This window comes from Desmodus rotundus, chromosome 12 (genome assembly GCF_022682495.2).
Source record: "Desmodus rotundus isolate HL8 chromosome 12, HLdesRot8A.1, whole genome shotgun sequence".
Taxonomy (NCBI): Eukaryota; Metazoa; Chordata; class Mammalia; order Chiroptera; family Phyllostomidae; genus Desmodus; species Desmodus rotundus.
In genome coordinates, this window is record NC_071398.1 from 55,015,989 (window position 1) to 55,038,338 (window position 22,350).

Consider the following 22,350-nt stretch of genomic DNA (forward strand, 5'->3'; position numbering starts at 1 on the left):
GAAAGTTTCTTTATTTCTTCAAAGTGTTATCCAAACATCCTGCCTTATGTCTAATATTTCGTAGTGGAGGGTGATGCATCAGTTTAAAATCAAATATTGAACTCAAAGTTTTTATGTCTTCTAATCAGTCATATTAATCTTCTTATATCTTTATAAAAGAGGCATTTTCCTTAGAAGCACGGGATTATCTTTTTTTTTTTTTGGTACATGAATACCAGACACAACGTATGTTCAAAGAAGAAACCAGCCCTGGGGGGCAGCCCGGTTGGTTGGAGCATCATCCCCAGTCGGGGAGGCAGCCGATCTCTCTCTCTCTCTCTCTCTCTCTCTCTCTCTCTCTCTCTCTCTCTCTCTCTCTCTCTCTCTCTCTCTCTATCAAATCAATAAACATATCTTCGAGGGAGGGTTAAAAAAACAGGAGTCACTGTACCAGCACAGTGTGTGTTAATAAAATGCGGTATCGCGCATCAGAGCTGACACAGGCGAGTGCGCTGCAGTTTCCACGTGGAAGCTCGGTTTTAAGCCTCCTTTCCTCACTCACTCCGGCTGCAGATGTATTTGTCAATCGCTCACGTCAGAACAGCTGCAGAGCTGAAACAAAACCTCCAGCACAGAACTGACAACCCTTTTGTCTCCACGCGAGTCTTACGCTGTCATCCGCGGCGGCGAGCCTTCCAGCCTGTTCTCTGCCAATGCTACCAGTGTGCCAATTACCCAGGCTGCTTCCCAGACACCAGACACAAATTCCACAAGACTGCTGTGCAAGCGCACCCTAATTAACCATCAGCTTAATTAGACAATTTACTGTGTAATTAGCAGGCAATTAGTCAACACCTCTCCGATCTTATTGACTGCTGTGACAGCCTTTCCGTCTCTCCACATTCCGACACACCCTCGGCACTCCCCGGCCTGGCGCTGCGCGGGGCTGGACGGAAGGGTGAGGACAAAGTCAATATGCAGCCCGTCCAAGCACTGAGCTGTTTATAAGCTTGTCTTTTCTTCACACGGGCCGTCCGACGTTGGGGACACTCTAGGTACCTGCTCCAGAAACGCCTACTGCTCAGCATGTGTTCCAATTCGAAGTGTTTTCACATAAAACACTTCGGATTGAACGTGCTAGGCATGACGCTCCTGGATGGGCTGGGCCCACGGGAAGGTGAGTACATTTTTCTGTGTGTGTGCAGATCTACCTGACTAAATCCCCTTAAAGTTAAGAACCTGTAGAGACCCAAATCCCACCCACGAGGGTGGAAGGCACTCCAGGGCGGGGACGCATTTTCCGGTTTGCAGTAAACTACGAAGAGGTTCAGGAACCAGGAATCACAACTTGGTATTTTAATATTTACATGAACACTTACTCATTTTTCATAAAGGAGCGTTTTTAGGAGGTTTTTCTCTAAGCTCATGTGCACGTCACATAAAACCCACTGCTCTGGGCGGTGGAACTTCCGGCCCCTCGAGAGCACTTCCTATTTTCTGCGGATTTCATGATTGGTAACTAGGGAGATTTCGACAGCCATAAGGAAAAGCGATTCTTTATCTTTTTTCCTTTTCAGAAGTATTTTCAAGGATGGGTTTTATTGAATGATTTGAAAAATCATCGAATCTTCTGTTAAGGGAAAGGAACAAGAAGGGAAGACTCGGTGACCGTTTCTGAGCAGTTTAATGGGCTGCTATCACCTACACTTCCTGGTGTCTCATAAACTTCAACAAATATGAACTACTTATCACAACAGAATTCTTGTTGTATCATTTACACGTTCCCATTAGCAGCGGTTTTCTCTGGTTTCTTTTGGAAGGGGAGAACCCCCAAATTCCAGGCGAAACAATCTGTGAAAGGCCACAGGTGTGAAGGGGGCGGGCGGCTGGAGTGTCCATGGGAGACCATGGGGCTGTGGCTCCACTGGGACAAGACACAGGAGGAGGAGATGCTGTCCAGAGATGAACAGGAGCCACACAGCGCAGGCACTGGGACAAGGTCATCGGGTCTCGTGAGGGCTGTGGGCAGCCACCGGAGTGTTTTGAGCAAAGCAGGGACACGGTGAGACTTCCCCTGTAAGAGACAGTGTGGGTTGGACGCAGGACATAGGAGAGTGGACCTGGCCAGCTCTCATTAGAGAGAGGGGGCGGGGCGGGGTATGGGGAGAAGCCATGGGGAGTGGAGGTGGGTGCGGTTCGCGCAGACAGGCCCTTCCCAACAAAGGGACGTGATTGTGGTGCTCGAATAACAGCTAGTACGATTCGCCGTAAAAGCCACGATCTGGACCTGAGGGTGAGACAGCCCCTCACGCCTTCCACGTGCTACCTTGTTCGCTCTCTTCAAACAGCAAGAGTCTCTGTGTACACGTCAGCTACCTTTGGTGCCGCGCCATTTCCCTCGGAGAAGGTTTCCCGGCACAGCGCCACTCTTTGTTTCCTGGCCCCTCCGCGGACGGCACACTGCGTGGCTGCTGCCCTTGCCCTGGCGTGAACCTCCCAGGACTCCCACCGCAGGACCGTGACCCAGCGAGGCCAGCCCCTCTGCTGGACGTCCGCCTGCGCTGCAGCCCGGCCACACCTGCTCAGCCACGAGGGCAGCCACCGCTGAGACCCGAGGGCCCCACGTGGCCTCGCTGATGCTCCACTGGCCTTCCTTCCTCCTCTCCCCAACCTGGGGCCACACTACACCCTTGTCCTACACCTGGGGTCTTTCTGCTTTCTCCACCGCCCTGCATATTTTCTCTCAGCTCTTTCTCCTAATTACTGGCATGTAGGTTTTATACCCCCTTGGCATCCATTTCACAGGAAACCTGGACGAAAACAATTCTGATGCCGCGATAAAAAAGGAAGTGTTACTGACAAAGACTATGGAAAAAATCTCAGCACGAGGAAAACATTAGAAAATAATTTTTTATGCCACGTTTTCATGCAATTGATGTTGGTAATTAGAATTCTATAGAGACTTTAGTAATGTAAATTGGGGGAACTGAAGTAAATTATGAAAATGAACTGTCCCCTTGCAGAAACATGCAAGTAGACTACACAAGTCTACTTAGGAAACCTGTCGGCCATCTGCCCAGCAGGGTGTGGCACGTCAGGGATGGTGGAGGTCACAAAATACCTTCTTTGGCATGTGCCGTGTTGCCTGCCACCCCACACACCACGAGCGGTGGGAGAGACCCCTCAGGAGAGACCCCTCAGAGCACTGGCCGTGGGTCCTCTGCAGGTCCTTTCCAGGGGACGGGCGCGGTGCGCTGTCCCCCAAGCCGTCTGAGAGGTGTCCAGGTTCGAGCCTTAGTGCATGGTTCTCAAAACGAGCTCAGAGGGACGTGACCGCCACGCACTTAGCCTGCACCCTGGGGTGTACCAGGGAAGGAGGTGCCACACCGTCCTGTGGACCAGGGAAGGGCCCACAGGAAAGGAGGTGCTGTGAGGTCACCCCAAGCTCTGCTCAGCGGGGACCCCTGGAAAGGCAAATGTGTCTCAGGAGAGAAAGGGGAAAGGGTACAAGGGCTCCTAGGAGCTGTGTGGGCTACAGCACAGATTCAAAGGACCAAGGGGAGGTTCCCCAGGGGTGGGAGGGAGCATGGAAGAACCCCCAAAAGCACTCCCGCAACAGAGCCTGAAAAATGGCTGCCTCCCGAAGAAGGATATTAGAACTGTACAAAATTCACCTTTATCCAAAGCAGCACAATTGTTCATCATGAAGTAATTATATTTACCAACTTAATATTCCCAATACTGCTCAATGACGTATTACACTTCACAACACAATTGTCTCACTGATTCTACAGGAAAATAGCCAACATGCTTACATCAGGGAAAAGGGAAAGGGATAACCACGCAGAAAATCCACTCTGTCTTACATCGATTGAGGAAAATCCTACAGCAGCTCAGAGCAAAAGGAGGAGGCGACTGCTGGCCAGTGAAGCCATAGAGGACTTGGTCATCACTGGTCTTTTGATATTCGAGTAAGAGAAGTCATCTCAGAAGGGAGGAATAGTGGCAATAAGGCACAGGCAGTGAGGACAGAAGCCTGGGGGTGGGACTGGCTGAATCAGGAGAGAGAGAGACTGCGTGAGGGGAAAGGCGGAAGGTATCACTGAAACGATGAAAGGTTACATTACATTACATTATGTAATGAAACGATTACATTATGATTACAAGCGGCTTCCAAATGGAATTATGTAATTACTTGGCTTGAAACCTCTTCAGGCTGCTTGTTGTCTATACAATCCCATTCAAATTCCTTTCCCGTTGTCTCTCCAGCTACCAAGTTCAGGTTCAGCTGCGGAACCTTCAACGTGCCGGCAATGCCATGCCCGTGACTATCCAAACACTGTCCCTCCTGCCTTGAATGAAGACCCAGCTCCGACACCAAGTCATTGTTCCCCTTAGAAACTGAGGCACGTGCTGCTTATTAAGTAATATTTTCAGTCTAAGAATCCCACTGCCTTTGGCCAGCGTCAGGTCATTCTGTGTTTTCTGGTACGCATACTTTCTGAACTTGACCTAGAGGCTCAGTTTCCTAGAGCAGAGCTCTTTGCTCACAGAGATGCAGGGCATTAGTAAGAGCTCTCAGGGTACAACCAGTGTAGGCAACAGCACGGCTCGATGACATTTTAAGGTAAATTTTCATTTTAATTGAGGGCAAACTTGGCAGAAGAGCAACGATGAGTCGTTCCAAACATGTGGAACATGGTGGAAAACTTCCACGCGAGCAGGGAGAGGAGGATGGAAAGGGCAGAGGACTCGGCTCCGGGGGAGACGCAGACCGGGAGGCCGGTGGGCACAGGCGACTGGTGCCCGAAAAGGCAGTGCTGCTGATGGGCTCCCTGAGAAGCCAGTCACTGCCCTGAGCCTCTAAGCCCACCTCGCTTCGGAAACAGCGGCGATGGAGCACGTGGCCCGTGGCCAGTCGGAAGGAAGAGGAGCAACGGAGAACTGTGACTTTAAAACAGAATGTCCCCCAGCAAACTGTGTATCTTTAATAAAAAATTGACAGTGAGGTCATCGCTGGGTTTGGTACTGAGCATTTTTAAGGAAGGGTAAAGAGTGTCCCTGGTAGTAATGACTATAGACCTTGTTAAAAGTCAGGAAAGAACCAGCAAAAGCAAGGAGGACATATTGGAATTCAAGCCACGTTCATTTTAACCAAAGATTGTGATGTCCAAACATACCCAGAATATGGATATTTTTAACTAGTTAAATTTAAAATCTGCAAGAGAGTTATGTGAGACAGGATAAGGGTTGAATCAGTTTTTTAAATGGCAGGACTATACTTTGAGGAAATTTCCTTTAGCCATAATTATGAGAATTTTCCATTAATCTTGACACCAATTGCTAAAAAAACAAACAAAAGAGAACTGAGTAAGAGGCATTTTCCATTACAAGTGAGGTTCTTCTACCAACCACTCCAGATCAAATTGTACCCATCAATGTATATTATTAAAAAGATCTATTTGAGTCTGCCCTTGTCCACTCTACCAAAATGATTAACTAATTAACAAGTGTGAAATCACAGCCTGAAACAGAGAAGAAGTGAAGACGGAATTATATTGGAAAATTGATTGGTCCGCTTCACAGTCAACTAGCCCAAAATGTGAAATGAAAGGTGAAAAAGAGAGAGACAGAGCACGCGCGAGCAACTGAAATAGCTTTAATAACGCGCCTGGTGAGGAACGGGCTGGCTACAGTGGAGGGGCTTACAGTTGGTACTGGAAGTGCCCACGCCCACCTGGGTTTGGAACCACAGTCTGTCTGCATTTTTTGCTGAACCAACCATGTCTGCATCCCGGCCTGCTACCAATGGTAATTCATTTAGAACCTAGGAGAGACATGGGGCGTGCTTTTTATGACATTCTAATTTGCAAGCTTTAGCTTCAATTCTGCGAGGGCACACATACCTGCTTTTGTTGCTGAAGCGACCACGATGCTTCGCAGGAGAGACAGCAAAACCGTCTCGGAGGGAGCTGTGGATGAAACCTCCCACGGGAGATCTACATCACGGAGAAAGCACCCAACCAGGCGCAAAGTCCAGCTACTCCCACACAGAAATTATCTGTAGTTTTAGCACCTCAAAGTCTCCCAGAGGGACTGAGGGCTGGCCTGAGAAACAAAGTGTTGCTGGTTCGATTCCCAGTCAGGGCACATGCCTGGGTTGCAGGCCAGGTCCCCAGTAGGGGGCGCATGAGAGGCAACCACACATTGATGTTTCTCTCCTTCCCTTTCTCTCTGAAAATAATCTTTTTTTTTTAAACCTCCCAGAAGGGGACATTGAATATGTTCACATAATTAGAACTCCTTGGCTTTATGCATAGGTACTACCACTCAACACACAGAAATTAGCTATAGACCAAATCTGAAATGCAGGCTGTGGCAGTGAAGATGACGCATGGGGCGGTTTTTCATTTGCTGTCCCTAGACTTCCGTGACGAGGTAATGAAGAGACTCAGTGGCAAAAGAAATGTTTCATTTAACCTTAAAAAAAAAATCCAGATCTTTATTTCTAATAAAGCCTTCTAAAATGAGTTGCAAAAGTAATGGTGATGTTTCTGTGTTATAATCCAAACAGACTTAACTGGGCTCCAAAATATTATGTAATGCATCTGTGAAATGTTTCTTCACAAGTCTGAATGTTATTTTTAGCATTTCTCATCCTGACAATATGACTCCTGAATTCTTGTCGGGTCGATAGGCAGCTTCCTCCCAATTAAGTTAACGTGGATTGAAAACGGTGTCTCGAAATCCACACAGGAGAATGGACAACCTACATGGGAAAAGTCTGCACATCTTATTCCGGGAAGGAAAACAGAACTTTAGAAAAACAAACAGGAAAGGCTTGCCCCTAGGACCCAGAGCTGCCCCCCTGCACCTGAAGAGCTGGCACGCGGAACTGAAGTTCAAGTCAGGGTCCCATAGTTACCTGTTCACCTAAGGAGCACACCCGCACCCTTCTGATCTGCCCGGCGTGGTGCCTGGCCTGGGCTTGCCGTAGTGAGCAAGGACAGCACCCCTCTTCCTACGGAGTTCACGTCTCGAGGCCGAGGCGGAAGATAAACAAGCAGACGCAGAAGTGGTCAAGTGCCTAGTGACTTCACGGGGTGATGAGTGCCACAAAGGGAAAACCACCAGAAAAATGAGGCTCCGAGAAAGGGCGCTGTGAGGGGCCCGCAGACCTGAGGAGGCTGTCAGGGAAGTGAGGACCCCTGAGGAGCGGGGGGCTGGGGGAGGGGTTCTGTGAAGACCAGGGAAGGGCCCTCCGGGCCCCGCAAATGCCAGCCCAGCAGCCCTGAGAGAGGGAGGGGCTGCCAGGCCAAGGAACTTGAACGAGGGCCGGTGTGGCTGCAGCAAAGCAGCCTAAGAGGAGACTAGCTTTGACAACAATGGCTTCCCAGACGGCAGACATAAAAATTCTCTCTCTCTCTCTCTCTGTCCCTCTCCTTCTCCCTCTCAATGAAACTGCATGTGGAACCCAAACTGAAATACAATCAGAGGTGCCCCTCTGCTTGGAGGGGGGCAGGGAATGGGGCACAGTTCACCTGCTCCACTGAACTGCAGGTCTCTGCCAAACGCTGATGGAGCCAAACTGCCTTCATTTTGCACATCAGGTAATGAGGTCCAGAGAGGAAACAGATGACAGAGAAGAAAGGGCCAAGGTTTGGATCAAGTGGACCTTGGTTCCATCTCTGGCGCCCTCAGCCTTTGGAGGAGACGGGCCACCTGCTGCCCCAGGCCCGGGTCTGGCCCGGGGGTGTGTTCTAAGCAGCAGAACACACTGGAAGTTACATTGTGCCACTTCTGAGCCTCAGCCTCAGCTTCCCCTCTCGCCTTTTAGTGCTGCTACTGCTCTGGGCACAAGCCCAGTGTGGTCTCCTTGGAGACAAGACCACACGGGGGGCCAGGGCCAGCCCTGCCTGTGAGGCCCCAAGCAGTCGGGGGCCTGAGGGCAAAAGCGTTGCGAGGGCACAGCCAGTACCACAGCGGGCAGAGTGAGCCTGCCCCACTGAGCCCCAACTGGACGGCCACACTACAGAGCCAGAGCGGGCGACAGGTTGTTGGGAGCCACGAAGTTGTGGGGTGCTCGGACACGTGGAGACAGATAGATGACACGGGAACGTTTGCCAGAGTGACAAAATCTAAAACATGCCGTGCTGGCTTTCAGACAGAGAGGCCTCTGTTGAGAGAGAAAGCAAGAGGCAGCTGTTCGGGAAGCCTGGAAGGATGCAGCATGAGATGGTTAGCAGAGACTGGGAGGCAGTGGCCTGGATCAGAGACAGGACCGGTGACGATTCAGAAGACAGACATGTACATAGTGCGTGTGGGGATCTGGCTGAAGAAACCTCTACCCAGCCTGCTCTTCGGTCACTTGAGTGTTTGTGCCCAAGTATAACAAGGTGCTGTAAGAAAGAAAAAGAGCTAAGTAAGAATATATTCAATTTGTTCAGCAAATGCAGCCCAAAGCAAAGCAAAAGAGCCCAGGACAGGCTGGGTGGGGAAATAAACCGATTTTAAACATGTTGTCTCTTCTAGAAGGAAAATGATTTTCAAAGTTAAGACGTGACCTCAGGGTCAAGATCACATCCACAGTGTTGCTGTGTGGTCTTTGGGAAGATGTTAGAGAGATTTAGGGCGGGTCCCAGCAGCTTCTCCGCAGTAGACGACAACATTGATTCTGAGGTTCCCGAGGAGCCTGGGCTGCAGCAGCCAGACGTCCAGCACGGAGCGAGGTCTGTCTCAGACCATCAGGAATGGCACTCCAGGGCGAGGAGTCGGCCCTTAACAGACTAGGAAGTGCTCTGTGACGGCACCCCCGGGAGCCAGGACTGAAAGGGCCAATTCTTCAAAACAAGAAGAGGATAAGCGTTCTCAACGTCCTATGAGCAGAAGCAGGCTGAAAGGGCCACCGCCGGCACAGGCCAATAAATCAAAACAAGGCTCAGAGGACAGAATCAGGACCCCAGAGACAGAGCCAGCAGTGGGCTGCGACACTGGGTTAGGGGGCCACTATACGGACGTGAAACTGGACCCAAATTGAGGAGCATGCCCTGTCCCTGTCCCTGAAAACGTGCCCAGAATTTCCAAATTGCTTTGGACAAGTGACCGCCATGTCCCTTCCATTTCTCTGTTTCTGAAGGACGGCATCTGCAGAGGTTCTCTTGACCATGTCATTTTGTGTTGGATGTGCAGGGACAAGTCATCTTCCCGCTCCACAGAGTCCCGGACAAAGAGAAGCTGAACCCGAGCAGGCTGACATGCACTGGCAGCGGCCAGGGATCCCGTGACCACACACGCTGTGCCCTGGTTCAGTGGCCTTCTGAGTGTCTTGGAAAGGGGCAGAGGAGACAGACATTGTGCATTTTGCACGTGGAAGGGAAATGAATGACTGCAGCCAGGGGGAGTCAGCACCTTTTCCAGAGACAGCGGGGGTCACCCTTCCATGCCACACACACGCCCCTGTGCGCTATGGTTTGGCTGTTGGCCCCCGGGACAGGCAGAAGGCGTGTATCCACTTCTGAAATAGAGCATGCGCCTTACACCCTGTCGCCTGCTTTGACCCCGAGAGTGCCTGGTGGAAGTGACAGTGTGCGGCTTCAGAGTCTTCCTCTCAACCGGCCCTGCAGCTTCCTCTCCCGCCCTCTTAGGACACTTGCTGCCTGTGAACAAGCCCCAGCTGCCCTCCTGGAGGAGGAGACTGGGGGCGGGGGGGCTCAGCCCTCTCCGCAATTTTAGCCACTGCTGTGCAGTGTCCAGAAGCGAGTGGGGCCCCCTTGCCTGTGCCTGGGTGCCCCTCCAGCTAGCTGACCGCAGATGCTGTAGGAAACAGAGCTGCCCACGTGAGCGCGGCCAGATGGCCCATGTACATGATTGTGAGCAGATAGATAACTATTGCTCTCAGTCCTGGGCAGTGTATTTAAGTTCCTCAGCCCATTTATCACCGGAAAAAAATTACTATCTTATAGGGATGTTGTAAAGATTCAATGAGTAACTTATAAAAAACATCTGGCAATGGCCGTATGTTCTAAGGTCTCAATAAATGGTAGGTAAGTGTGTATGAAGAGTAGTAACTGTAACAACAACAACCTACAGCATTAAACACGGTCCAGAAGGTGACTTAGAAGCAGCTCTGGACACTGGGCACTGGAGTCTCCCAGTTCAAATTCCTCCCCCAGACAATACTGCCTCCTCACTCTTGGCCTTTCTCTAGGGTATTTTATTTACTGGAAGAAGAAACAAAAAAGGCACCCTATTTTAAGGTCAACGATTCATTTACATTAATAAGTCAGGGTAATTTATGCCATGGTGTCTCCGAGGGCAGAGCCACAAAACGCGGATGGAAATCACGAGGAGGCCAGTTTTGTGGTCAGTGCAGGGCGGATGTTTCTCAAAGATCATGCCCACGCCAGGCAGATTATGCCCACATGACCTTGACGACCGAGCACATTCCCTGTCACTCAAAGCACTCTCGAGGACAGGGTCCATTTCTTCTGTCGCGGCTGTTGACACCTGACCTTAGAGAGAATGCTGATGTCCCTTCCCACAACTGTGCAACACTTACTCTGTCTCCTCAAACTCTCTGCATTTTTAAGACTTACTCAACAACCTAAGGCTTAACACACAAGACGCGCATTTAGAAATTCCACTGACATTTTCATTTTTAGACAGGGACTCAGACACGCACTCCAGAAAGCAACGCAGGATACGAAATGCTTAAACTGGCCTTTTCTGCTTTGATTGAAATCAGTACTGAGAACAACGTTCCATGTGTCAACGTCTGCGCACGTGGCTGGGAAAAAAAGCCCTTGATGTGCTGCTGCCTGAAACCCGTGCGTTCCTGTATGAGTCCGTTCACGCCGCGCATATTCAGGACGCGTGTATCAAACTCCTCCTATACTGTAAACACGGACGTGGGGTAAGGCTGTGCGGGATGCAGACAGCTGCAGCCAACACTCGGATTCCAGAGAACTAATAAAGAGCCTTCGATCTCTCTCAGTGTCCAGTTCCTGGTGTTCTGTGTGTGAGAGACACTCGTCCTGGATATACCTATTTACTCAGTCATCTGACACGATTAAAATAAAATCTACACCTTCAAGACATTGTCTTACTGAAAGCCAATCTCGTTTACTCTAACGCCCACATACGACTTACAAATAAAATGAACTCTTGCCGCGGCGTGACTTTGGCTGAGGATGCTGATAACCGCGTCAGCGTCCACCTGGGTGTGACTGAGGTGGTGCGGCTTGCAGCTAGGTGCCCTCTACTTGCAGTCTAGAACACGGAGGTCGGGGAGGAGGAAAAAGCTACAGTGTAATCAACAGAAACAAAGGGTTTTGACCCCCTCTCCCTGTAACTGCACACAGGTCAGGAGGTTAGCCCCCGTGACCGCGGAACAATTTCCAACAGTCCCAGTTAAGCGGAGCGTGTCTCTGCTTTGTCGTGACAGTTCAGCTTAAACTGAGCTTGACAGATCGATTTCCCTTCCACCTTTTTAAAATTTAAACTTGAACGCAATACATTATTTATAGAAACATAATTTATACTTACACTGAATTATTTTTGCGACGGCGTTTGAAATATCATCATTCAAAAGCCTACGCAGAACCCTCAAGAAAAACCAGGCCCGTGTTTTTTGGGACATGCTAGCCATGACTGAATTGGACAAGGAAGAATATAGTTAATAAAAGCCACCCTCGATGTTATTTAACACAAAAGCAAACACAGATCTTTTTATACCCGACATTAAAAATCGGATCATTTGCCTCCCTAAAGGAAGCACGCGCAGCTTTCACAGAGACCGCGCGGCCCGGCATAATAGCGTTTCTGTTTACGGAGGACTCCCCTGGCATTTCAGCCGGAGGCGGGGGCCGCCGTGGCAGCCACGTATTAGAGCTCAGTGCGGCCTTGACAAATGCCAAGAGTATAAAAAACATATACAGGATGGAAATCAAAAGCATGCTCTGAACGCCTCCAAAAATAAGAATGAAGGGAAACAAAGTCCACCTAGCCACGTTTGCTGTAGAAATCGGTGCAATATTCAGCTGTCAATCCACGGAGGGGACAAGGGCGCCCCACCGATGGGAGGGCAGGCTAACTAACACGCTCTCCAGCAGCTGTTCAGCCGGGGCTCTAATGTTTCCTGAACTCCCCTGGCGAGCATTTAATTTCTTTATCATATGCAGGCTCCGCAAATTGTGCTTCATCAAAACTGTACTGTGAAATATTAATATTTCATATGATAACAAAACGCCATGGAATAACCTTTGTCATGTGAAGAGCATCCGAATTTCAAATGTCAAGATTCTGAATTTTAATACACTTGGAGCAGCAGATTCTTGCATCTGCATAATATGCTGTACTAAGGCTACCAGCATAAACCGCTGTGCGGTAATGCCACGCCAAGGTACAGCCCATACCTTTTTGAATGGGGACCTTCAGGAGGGGCTGCGGGAAGAGCGTATTTATCTGGCTGAGCTGTGTCCTGCCACATTTCATCAATGGGAACGCACAGAAGCTCAAAAGAGAATCACATATTCATGACAGGTTTAGTTACTGATCGGCGCAAAATCAAGGATGGGGAATCACTGCTTCCGGAAGTCGGCGCTCCGTAACGCCAAGGTGGCATCATGGTTTCAGTCACTACGATCACACAAACGCGTTGAAGATGGCCTTTGCACAAGCATTCTGTCTCTCCCGCCATCAAAGTGAGCAACAGAGAGCGCCCCCCCCATCCTTGTGTTTCTGCGCCACATTGAATTCGCATTTGTTCCTAAGTCTCCTTCTGAACCAGTATCCCAGACCCCTGACTGGAGAGATCAAATTCCAATTAGAGGTTCAGAAGGAAGTTAGTGTCCAATGTATGTCTGCTGGTGACCTTAATAAAGGGGACGGCTGCCAGGTGACGGAACGAGACAGCCTCCCAAATCAATGCGCGTCACCAACAGAGTAAAGACAGATGTCTCTGATGAATCAGAAGTAAATTTTTGCAAGAAAATAGCAAATTCAAAGCAAACACTTTTTTCCCTTTATTTTTGGCTATGATTTTTCAGTAGTACTTGAGTAGCAACCTATTTTTGTTTTCCGTATAAAAAATTTAAGATAGTATAACTAATGTCCTCAAATGCAATCAGAGGCTCCACTTTTCCCAAGGGATTAACCATTTGATTGTGGCTTCCGAGTCATTCGTCAAGGGTGACTTGAAACAAAGACAAATACATTATCAATATTATACAATGCGGCAAACAATCGATTAATGATATTCTATAGCTGAGTTCAGTGTGTTCTGCATATTTTTATACTTTGTTTCATCAAAGGATTTCTAACTATGCAGCCAGTATTTTTTTGAAAAAGAACCTGCCTTTAGCTATTTAAACATAAACACGTTCACAAAGTATTTTTTCCATGCACTCGTTTTTCTGACTCGTAAGGGTCTCTCCATTTCCTTCGCTCCACTTGCACGTGGCATCTGGTAAAGCTGTCGGAGGAAGGCAGACGTGACGCTTCTGCCACGGTAACGCCAGCTATTGATCCTCGTAAGCGGAAAAAGCAGAGTGTGTGCTTAATGGGGCATATTTGTTCTCTATTATTTTCTTTGCCTAAGGACAAGGCTGATTTAAATAGCGATAATCTTTTCCTAGCCAGTAGGTTCCCACATTCTTCTACATTAATTATTACTAACGACCAGTTAGGACTAAATACATCAATAGGTTTCACATTTAAAATTTTATCAATAAAGGTTTAAGAAACGTTAACTTCTGCTGCTCTTTTCTAATTCAAAACCACACGCGGATGCAGCCCTGCCGGGCAGGGTCACCCGACTTTGAAACCACATGTTCTCACGCTTTGTGTACATCAAAAAGTCAATCTCCACTGGAACATGTGGTTTATTTTCTACTAACTATGGCCACTGATGGTGTGAGCACAGAGTCATGATGTCAAGTCAACGTCAAGGGCGCATGTCCGGGGAAAGCATCTGTGTTCACAGTGTGACTGTGAGCTGTACAAAGGCTCCGTCCCACGTGGACGAGACCCCAGGACGCTGCACACACCGAACCCCGGCGTCCCTGGCTGAGTGGAGGCGTACGCCCCACGCGCATCGCAGCTGGACACCAGAGAACAGTGACGGCGTGGAGACAGGTAAGAACTCACGCAACGTGAAAACTACGCGGCCACTTCGGTGGTATTTAAATTTTGGGTGCGTTCTGGACAGAACCAAGTGAGCAGTGGATGTCCCGCCCACCTCGCTGTCTGTGGGACGGAGGGATGGAAGGAAATAGAGACAGCGAGTACTAATATCAGTCTTACCTGTTAGTGTAATAACTGCTATGGCCTGGTCAGAAAGCTCTTTCCAGCATAATACTGATGCCCTAATTAAAATCCACGAGAGACAGGTAAACATGACTTTACAAATATTTTCTTACCTTGTCCAGAGAGAAAGTTTTGGTCAGGGCAAAAGCCCACCCCGCTTCGAATGCCCTTCGAATCATCGCGGCGCTGGTGGATGGGGTGGCGCTGGCGAGCCCGAAGGGGTTGGCGAACTTCAGCCCAGCCACCTCCACGCTGAGGTCCACCAGGTCGACGGGCGTGTGGAAGAGCGGCAGCTCAGGCCATGCAGGGACCGCAGCTCCGTACTGGGCCTGCAGAGAACAGGCAGGCAGTGACTGTGCTTGAATCCCAGCTGATTTTCCACGTCATCGTTACAGAAATCACTTCAGCTCAGCATCTGAATTCGTGTGGTTTACATCGGTTTGTTCAAAAGGATGAAAACCGGCACGGAGTCAGCTAGCAGTGAACCCAGCGCAGCAAGCACCCTCTTTTCTCATTTAAAAGGCAGTACTGAGAGTGTCAACAGAAATACAGCCCATGAAAGAAGCACACACACACTCTACGTAAAACACACTGAGCTCCAAATGCAAAAGGGAAGGCCCTCAGCACTCCCCTCCCTGGTCCCATTAACTGGGCCTCTTTGAACTTCACTTGCGGGACTGTCCTTAGTGCTCAGAGACCCGGACCACAGCACGTTGGGAGCCCACCTTCGACTTCCTGTGGACGAGGCTGTGGGAAAGGCACCTGCACATCCCTGTCTCTTCTCCCCCACCGTGGTCCCCTACGTTATGGGGACCCTGGATGGTGTCCCATGACTCATCAGCTCAGGGGACATTTAATTTGGAAAGGGGGTCAAGTCCTCCTGTGTGTGATAGAGCTTCTGTTTTCAGAAACCAAACAGTTTGTACCAAACCCCCCCATCGGCTCTCGAACTGTAAAATGGCCACCACTGAAGGAGCACTACCCGGGGGCCCCTTGCAGGAATGGAAAGATTGAACGGAAGCACGTGGCAAAGTGCAGGGCACCGGGAGGCGGAGCGGTGTTGCTGAACATGGTTTCTCTCTCTGACTCCTGGGAGCTTACGGAAGCTCGTCCGGGGCCTTCTGTGGGTCAGGCGTCTCTGTCTCCTCTCCCTCCCACACTCACACCGCGGTTTCTAGGACCCCGGGGGGGGGGGGGCCCCGAGCCCCTCCCTGGCCCACACTTCCTACTCTCCTCTACCACCGCTCACAGCGTCCTGTGTCGGTCTCCTGGACCACGAGCGTCTCCAACAAAGCGACCACGGTAATGCAGCTACGATCACTGACCCTTTCTCCTGGCGATGCGCTTTCCTGCTCTGCACGCCCCGACGGACCCTCCCGTGTCAGTGCTGCGGGCGGTCCCACGGGACACTCCCCTCACGCCCTCAACTCGTCCCATCACAAGTGTCTGTCTCCTGCCTCGTGGACAGTGGCACCCAGCATAGCCCTTGGCAGACACACGAAAGCTACTTGTTGATGGCGTAAGACCGGTGACCTTAGGCACTCGGCCTCTTTTTCACGTCAGTGCCGACGGTAAGTTGATAATCCGTGCCGGTAACTAATCATCAGTTATACTTCAGACACATGGAACTCCATGACTATTATTATTTTTTTGGTTCTAATGTGGAGTAAGATCCAACTCTTCACTCTGACCTCTGGAGGACTGTTGAAGGTAGCGAAGGCCCTCAAAGGAGCCCTCTAGTGGGAACGGTGAGTAATGCTCTGGGCAGCTAAGTTACTGCGGAAATCCACGCATGCTATGCGTCTCTCCCTTAAAGTGACCTGAACGTTCACGGGCCTCACAATTCTGCCAGACGCAGGTTAGAACAAAGCGTTTCTCGGCCCTCCATAATTTGTAACGTCCAGCTGAGAATGGGCTCCTTTGGTTGTAAGTAACACAACGAGCCTCTGGTGTTCACTGTGCGGGCACAGAAGAATCCCGTGGAAGTCCAGTGGGCGTGCAGCCGGGGCCCCAGGAAGGACGGGGCCCCGCAGGGAAAGCCACCATCTCGGTGTCTCCCTGGCTCCTCCTCCACAAGCTTCTAGTCCGTTCTCCCGTCTCTGCCAATGAGATTGCTCCGCTCCTTGATCCAGAATGGTTGCTATTTGATAGGCTGAGACCAGTCACTTTTAACTCTGCATATTAAAAACATTCAGAGAATTTAAAAAAATTTGATGCTCTGGCCCAGGGGTATCAAACTCATTTTCTCAGGGGGCCTCATCAGCCTTGTGGTTGCCTTCAAAGGGCCGAACGTAATTTTAGGACTGTGTACATGTAACTACTCCTTAACAGTTAAGTGAGAGCTCGGCGCTGCCGCTGGGTAGGAACAACGTGTTGGGCCGGATAAAACAAGGAAGAACATAATCAACAAAAGAAAAAAGCAAACAAAGTATAACCAGAGACATTGAAGTTAAGAACAATCTAACAGTAGCCAGAGGGGAGGGAGAGGGGATTACAGGAACTACTATAAAGGACACATGAACAATACCAAGGAGGAGGGTGGAGGTGGGGGAGGGAGGTGGGTTTGGCTGGGGTGAGGTGGAGGGATGGAGAGAAAAGGCAGACAACTGTAATTGAACAACAATAAAAATTTAAAGATAAAAACAAGGTGGAGGACTGGATTCAGCCTGTGGAACTTGTGTTTGCCGCCTGTGCCCTGGCCAGACAGACTTAGTACTAATTCCATCAGAATTGCTCGGAGCAGGGCTCAAGCGTTTGTGATGATGACGATCATCATCATCATCATCATTTAAATCTCACCAGGGGATTGCAACGTGCATGTACCCAAGGCCGAGAATCACCATTTTAGCATGTGACTGCTCCTCCTAGTTCCTTATCCTCAAGGGAGACATTTTGAGGTCTACATTATTCAAATACATGGCTACAAGGTTCTTTCAGAAGAACAAAGTCCATTTGTGAGCTGGGCAGATCCTCTAACAAGCGCTCACATGGGGACCTTGCTCTGCTCATGAAGTATGGATTCAGTGTGCATCAACGCATTGCCCAAATGTCGAGCCCGGCCGCAAAAACTGGGCGCGCACTTTACTCCCAAAACCAAGAACGGGCGCGTCTCTTTGCAACAGTACTGGTGCCAGACTCAGTGATGAGTGTTCTGTACTCACGCTGGCTTTGTGGTCACAGCTCTTCACATCACGCATTATTTCCTACTGAAGAAGAAGGCAGGGAGGCTCGAAGAAGGTCAACAACTTGTCCCAAGATAAGCAGCTAACGAGTGATAGAGCAGGACGTGACTTTCCAGCCTGCACTCCCCGCAGCCCACGAGGATGCCCCTATTTATACCCCCACCACCCGTCTCAAGTAACGATGTCCTCAGAATGGAAACCGGCCTGAAAACTGCTCCTGATGCTTCGACGGAACACACCCCCCAACCCCTCACACATGGAAAAACCTATTATCAGAAATAAACAATGTATGCTGGTTAGATATTGAGAAGAAAATCAATCTTCCTTCCTTGCATCTGAGAAGAGCAATCAAAACAAACAGAACCTTAAGCTGTCGTGGCCTATGGTGTCGTTACCACGCTGTGCGTCTCCATCCCGGGCACTCTCCTGTCCCACCCGGCTGGGCTCGGGTCGCAGGCACAGACGTCTGCATGTGTGACGGCCATGTTGTTGGGGAAAAGCAGGCCACACCACGATTATGTATTCCAATCACATTTCCCCCTAATTTGCTTTACTAGGGTAATTTTTTTAAAAAAGCACTGTTAAAAGCAAGACCGTTGGTAGTGCTATATTTGATTAAAGAAGAGAAAAACCCCCACCATGTTCCATCTGATTTAAACCATCAAACAGCTTTCACTGGCTCATTTTCTTTCTACTTCATTGTGACAGAACCACAATGGCCCCTATCTTGGGGTACAGCTGCTCCAGAAGCACCCATTCTAAGACTATTCTAAGGCAAGGAAAAAAAAATAGCATTGTGCAGCTACTTACGGCTAGATTAATTCATAGGCGGGATTAATGCATTAATTAACTCCAGCTCAGTTACTCTGCCCTTTGAAGAAATATCTATTGAGGGGGGGAAAAAAAAACCTTGCAAAGCAGAAATTAATTTGGGTTAGCTGTTTCCATGGTGGAAAGGCCTAGGTACAGTGATTATAATTATAACGTAAAATCAGATTCCATTTCTCCACTTGGAGAGATTGCTATTTGCAACAGAAACTTTAGAAAACGCATGGGCTATAGAAATGTTTCTTTTAAAAATGACCCCATTTTGTTCACTTTTTAAAGGATGTATTATTCATTTTGCTCTTAATAAGGTATTTGCAACCTGAGCACTGAATGAGGACACAGAATTAAGTATTAACTCTAACGGTTGGGACCTTTTCTCCAGCTAAACTCTCTCTCCAGCCCGGCCAGTGTGGCTCGGTTGGTTGGAACGACGTCCTGTAAACCGGAAGGTCATGGCCCCTGATTCACACAACCCAGAGGGCATTTTAAAAGGATTCAGGAGTGAATTGACTTTTAAGACATGGCTTGTAAGTTAGTCAAAGATCCCCTCAAAATAGTAACTCATTGACAGACTTTCTCAAGTGCCAATCAGGAAGGTAACAATTACCGTGGTCACAGGCCAGGGGCAAAGGCGGTGACGGCATGCTGGTCAGGGAGGGGCATGAGGACCGCCTGGCGCCCAGGCTGGGTGCTGCCAAAGGCAGATGCGTGGTGCACACAGGAGGCCACGAGACTGAGGTGGGAGCGGGGGAGGGGAAGAAGAGGGAGGACAGGTAAGAAAGGCAACAGCAGCACAGGTAAGCTTTAGGACTTGGAATGAGATGCTCGGAGCTGCGAGTCAACAACCCGCCAGGGAGCGCCTGTGTTCGTACCCCCTACTGCCCCGTGAATTTCGGAGAGCAGTCTTCGAAACAGGCCCCGGTGGCATTAGGATGCAGGCAGAAACCAGGCAGCTACTCCAAGGTCACATTGTGCCCCTGACCAGGTCAGTTAGGCCTCTTCAGAACTCAGTTGTGTCATCTTTAACACACCTGGTACGAAGGATGCTCGTGAGGGTGAAACCAGGAACACGATCGCGCACAGGCATGCTCACTTGCCCCTCTCCGTTTCCTTGGACTCTCACCTACCACCCACGCCAGCGAGCTGACCCGTGCATGTCGCCAATGGCCTCCCGAGTCTACAAAACCTGCCCCCTGCACCTCCAGGGCTCCGCAACTCACGTGTCAGTCACACTGACCAAGTAGGCGTTTTTGTCGGCCAACCACCTACTATGTGGTCGACGTTGTTTTGGGCACGAGGATACCGCCAAGAAACAATCAGACACAAAAAAATCAATTTAAAGGCCCCGTTCCAGGGGGATGCTGTCTGACACTCAGTGACTGTGCAGCCATGGGAAACGGTCCACACATGAGATCAGACAGTTTTGAGACCGGCGGCGTAGACTACAGACGTCCAGAGCCACTGCTGGTGGCCACTCCGGGACAGGCGGGCAGGGGCGTGCCTGGGTGTTCTGCCTTCCCTGTCCTCAGGGGAAGCTCAGCCAAAGAGAAGGGGAGGTGGGGATCCAAGAGCGCGGAGGAGCAAGGCTGGACCGGCTCCGGCTCCGGTTCCGGCCAGCCGGCTGTGACCCAGCCTGACCACCTTAGGAGAAGCCCCGCAGTTCTCCGGTTCCTGCTTATGGACGTTACTGCTGTCTTCACCTCTTCCAGGGTCTTTCACGTACTTATTTGAAAGCCCTCCCAGATAGTTCTACGCTCCTGCATGAATTCTCTTCTGCCCTGAATTTACTCTCCCGAGGTCCGCTCTCAGCCTGCTGACTGAGGTGAGCCGGCTGATCCTCAGGACCTCCGGGGCCACACCCGCCTCAAACACCTACTCAATCTGTGAAATGGAAAAAACCGAGGTTCCTCCAGACGTGGTTTTGAGCATAACGCAAACGTTAAACCCCTGAAACAATAATCAGCATAAAATGGGTATTTAATAAATCAGATTACTGATTTTTAACATACTATTTGGTTTTCAAATCATCAAACACTGTAATTTCATCCTTTTTATGGATGAAAATAGTGAGGCTCAAGGGAAGGCGTCTGGGGTCTGGAAAGCGTTCACGTCCCCACCCCGGGAGCCCCTTCGTCCCCCCTCCGTGCTGCCAGAGCCTGAGTGGGACCACCCCAAGGCAACGCCAGCCCCCCACAGGTCCGAAAGCAGGACTCATGAGGAATCCGGGGGGAAATCAGACTTAGCCTTCCAATACCCTCCCTGTGTCTGGATTTCTTCAATCTGATCCTTTGTGATTTGTAAAAGACCCACCTGCTCCAAACCACCGAATGCCGAGCAACACAATTCTGGTTAAAGTTTCCAACTGAACTACTTTGCACTTCAATTTAGCCCAGCAAACTAAAGGTTTGGGTGCTTTGTTCTGCGGGGGGGACACTGTCATAACTTCAGATGCCCCAGGCACCGGGAACTCTGAAGGGGCTCAGGCTCCATCGGCCCGCGCTGAGGTCAGGCCTGTTTGGCACGGGGCCGTTTTTGGTAATTCTTTTCTACCCGTTCTCGTCCTGAGGTATCTGCCTGACGCAGCAGCCGACTGCTGCACCGGTACGGAAATATTCCGCCTTTATGGAGACAATTTCATTTTAAATTACTTTTCAGGGCAAGCGCTGCCATATCATAGTGGTTTGGAACTCCATATGAAGTCAGTAAAAGGCATCACAATTACTTATTAGTCACGGTATTTCTTCTCCTACCACCACCTCAATAGATTTGTGTGATGGCTCCATTAGATAGAGGCTCATTTTTCTTTTTTTCCCCCTTGGTACCCTTTTACAACACATAGATGTTATAAAAAACAAATCCCTCTTCATACCCCAAAAGCTACACATTATTACAGAAGTTTTAACAGAAAACAGTGTCATGTTTTATTATTTACAAGTATTATTACTTACCACTATTTAAAAACAGTATCTGGGGAGCCCACCAGACACAACGTGAATGCACCATCAAAGATGCAAAGTCTAGCGGGGACTCCAGGGTGCACCGCACGTTTAATTATAACCCTGAATGGAGTTCATATTCCAACGACCACAAGGGAGACTGAGGGGCCACCTCACCTGCGCTTCTGGCCCTGGCTCCGTCGACAGGCCCCACTGCCCACTGAGACGCGGGGCTGAAGGCCCCTCGGCTCTGCGGCCCTGACCAAGGGGCACAGCTTTGCATGGAGACGGCATTTAGCCGTGACAGACTCTGATATTATTTTCTGGAGGCTCTCAGGATTTCAAACTGAATCCATTAGGATTGGAACCTGCGTTTTTATTGGCAGTCATTGTCTCCTCCCCGATGGTGGCCGATGATTTATGTCCATTGTCTTTTAACAGAGGATTAAAGAGTTGGCAGTGTGTGAAGGACACTTTTTCAACTGGTCTTGAGATTTCTGCATGGTGGTCATTTGGAAAACCTTGCCTCCTCTAGCTGGAGAGAGGGCTTCAGAGACCGAGAAGCCAGCTCCATGGATGAGACTGTTTTCATCTGAGGCAGAGCAGGGCTCAGAAATTAACGTGACGACCTGGCTGTGTGGCTCCTTTGGAGTGCTGTACCTTGCACCCCATCGGTTGCCGGTTCGATCCCCAGTCGGGGCGTGTGGGAGGCAACCGATCGCTGTTTCTCTCTCTCATTGACGTTTCTCTGTCTCCCTTTCTCTCTCTCTCAAATCAGCAGACAAATCCTCGAGTGAGGAATACAAAGAAAATCAATAATGACACACTGGTGATGCTGCCCCAACCCCCCCTTACGGCACTTTCATTCTCTAAGTGCAAAAGCACCGCCAAAGTCGGCCGTCCGTCATTAAACCGCAACATGCCGGCCGTCCTTTGTCCGCCTGGGAGACCTGCAACTCACCACCAAATTACAGCCTGCCCTCCGCCTCCCCAGACCTCACAGAGCTGCACGCCCAAGTGCCTGCCTCTGGGCCGCCCACTCATCTAGCAGCCGGAAGGACGACCCTGGACACGTGGGGGCTCTCCCATGCAGGCGCTGCCAGGCCCTGCCGTCAGCTCCC

General features: G+C 49.9%; 1 protein-coding gene across 2 annotated transcripts in view; it reads right to left on the reverse strand.

Moving 5' to 3' along the window:
* The window catches only part of DPYD (dihydropyrimidine dehydrogenase), a 548,339-nt gene that overhangs the window by 254,012 nt on the left and 271,977 nt on the right, over positions 1-22,350 (reverse strand). For both annotated transcript variants that reach the window (XM_024570281.3, XM_053915805.1), the window contains one exon: positions 14,397-14,612. In XM_024570281.3, the coding sequence (XP_024426049.2) occupies positions 14,397-14,612 (216 nt within the window). The remainder of the gene's footprint in view (positions 1-14,396; positions 14,613-22,350) is intronic.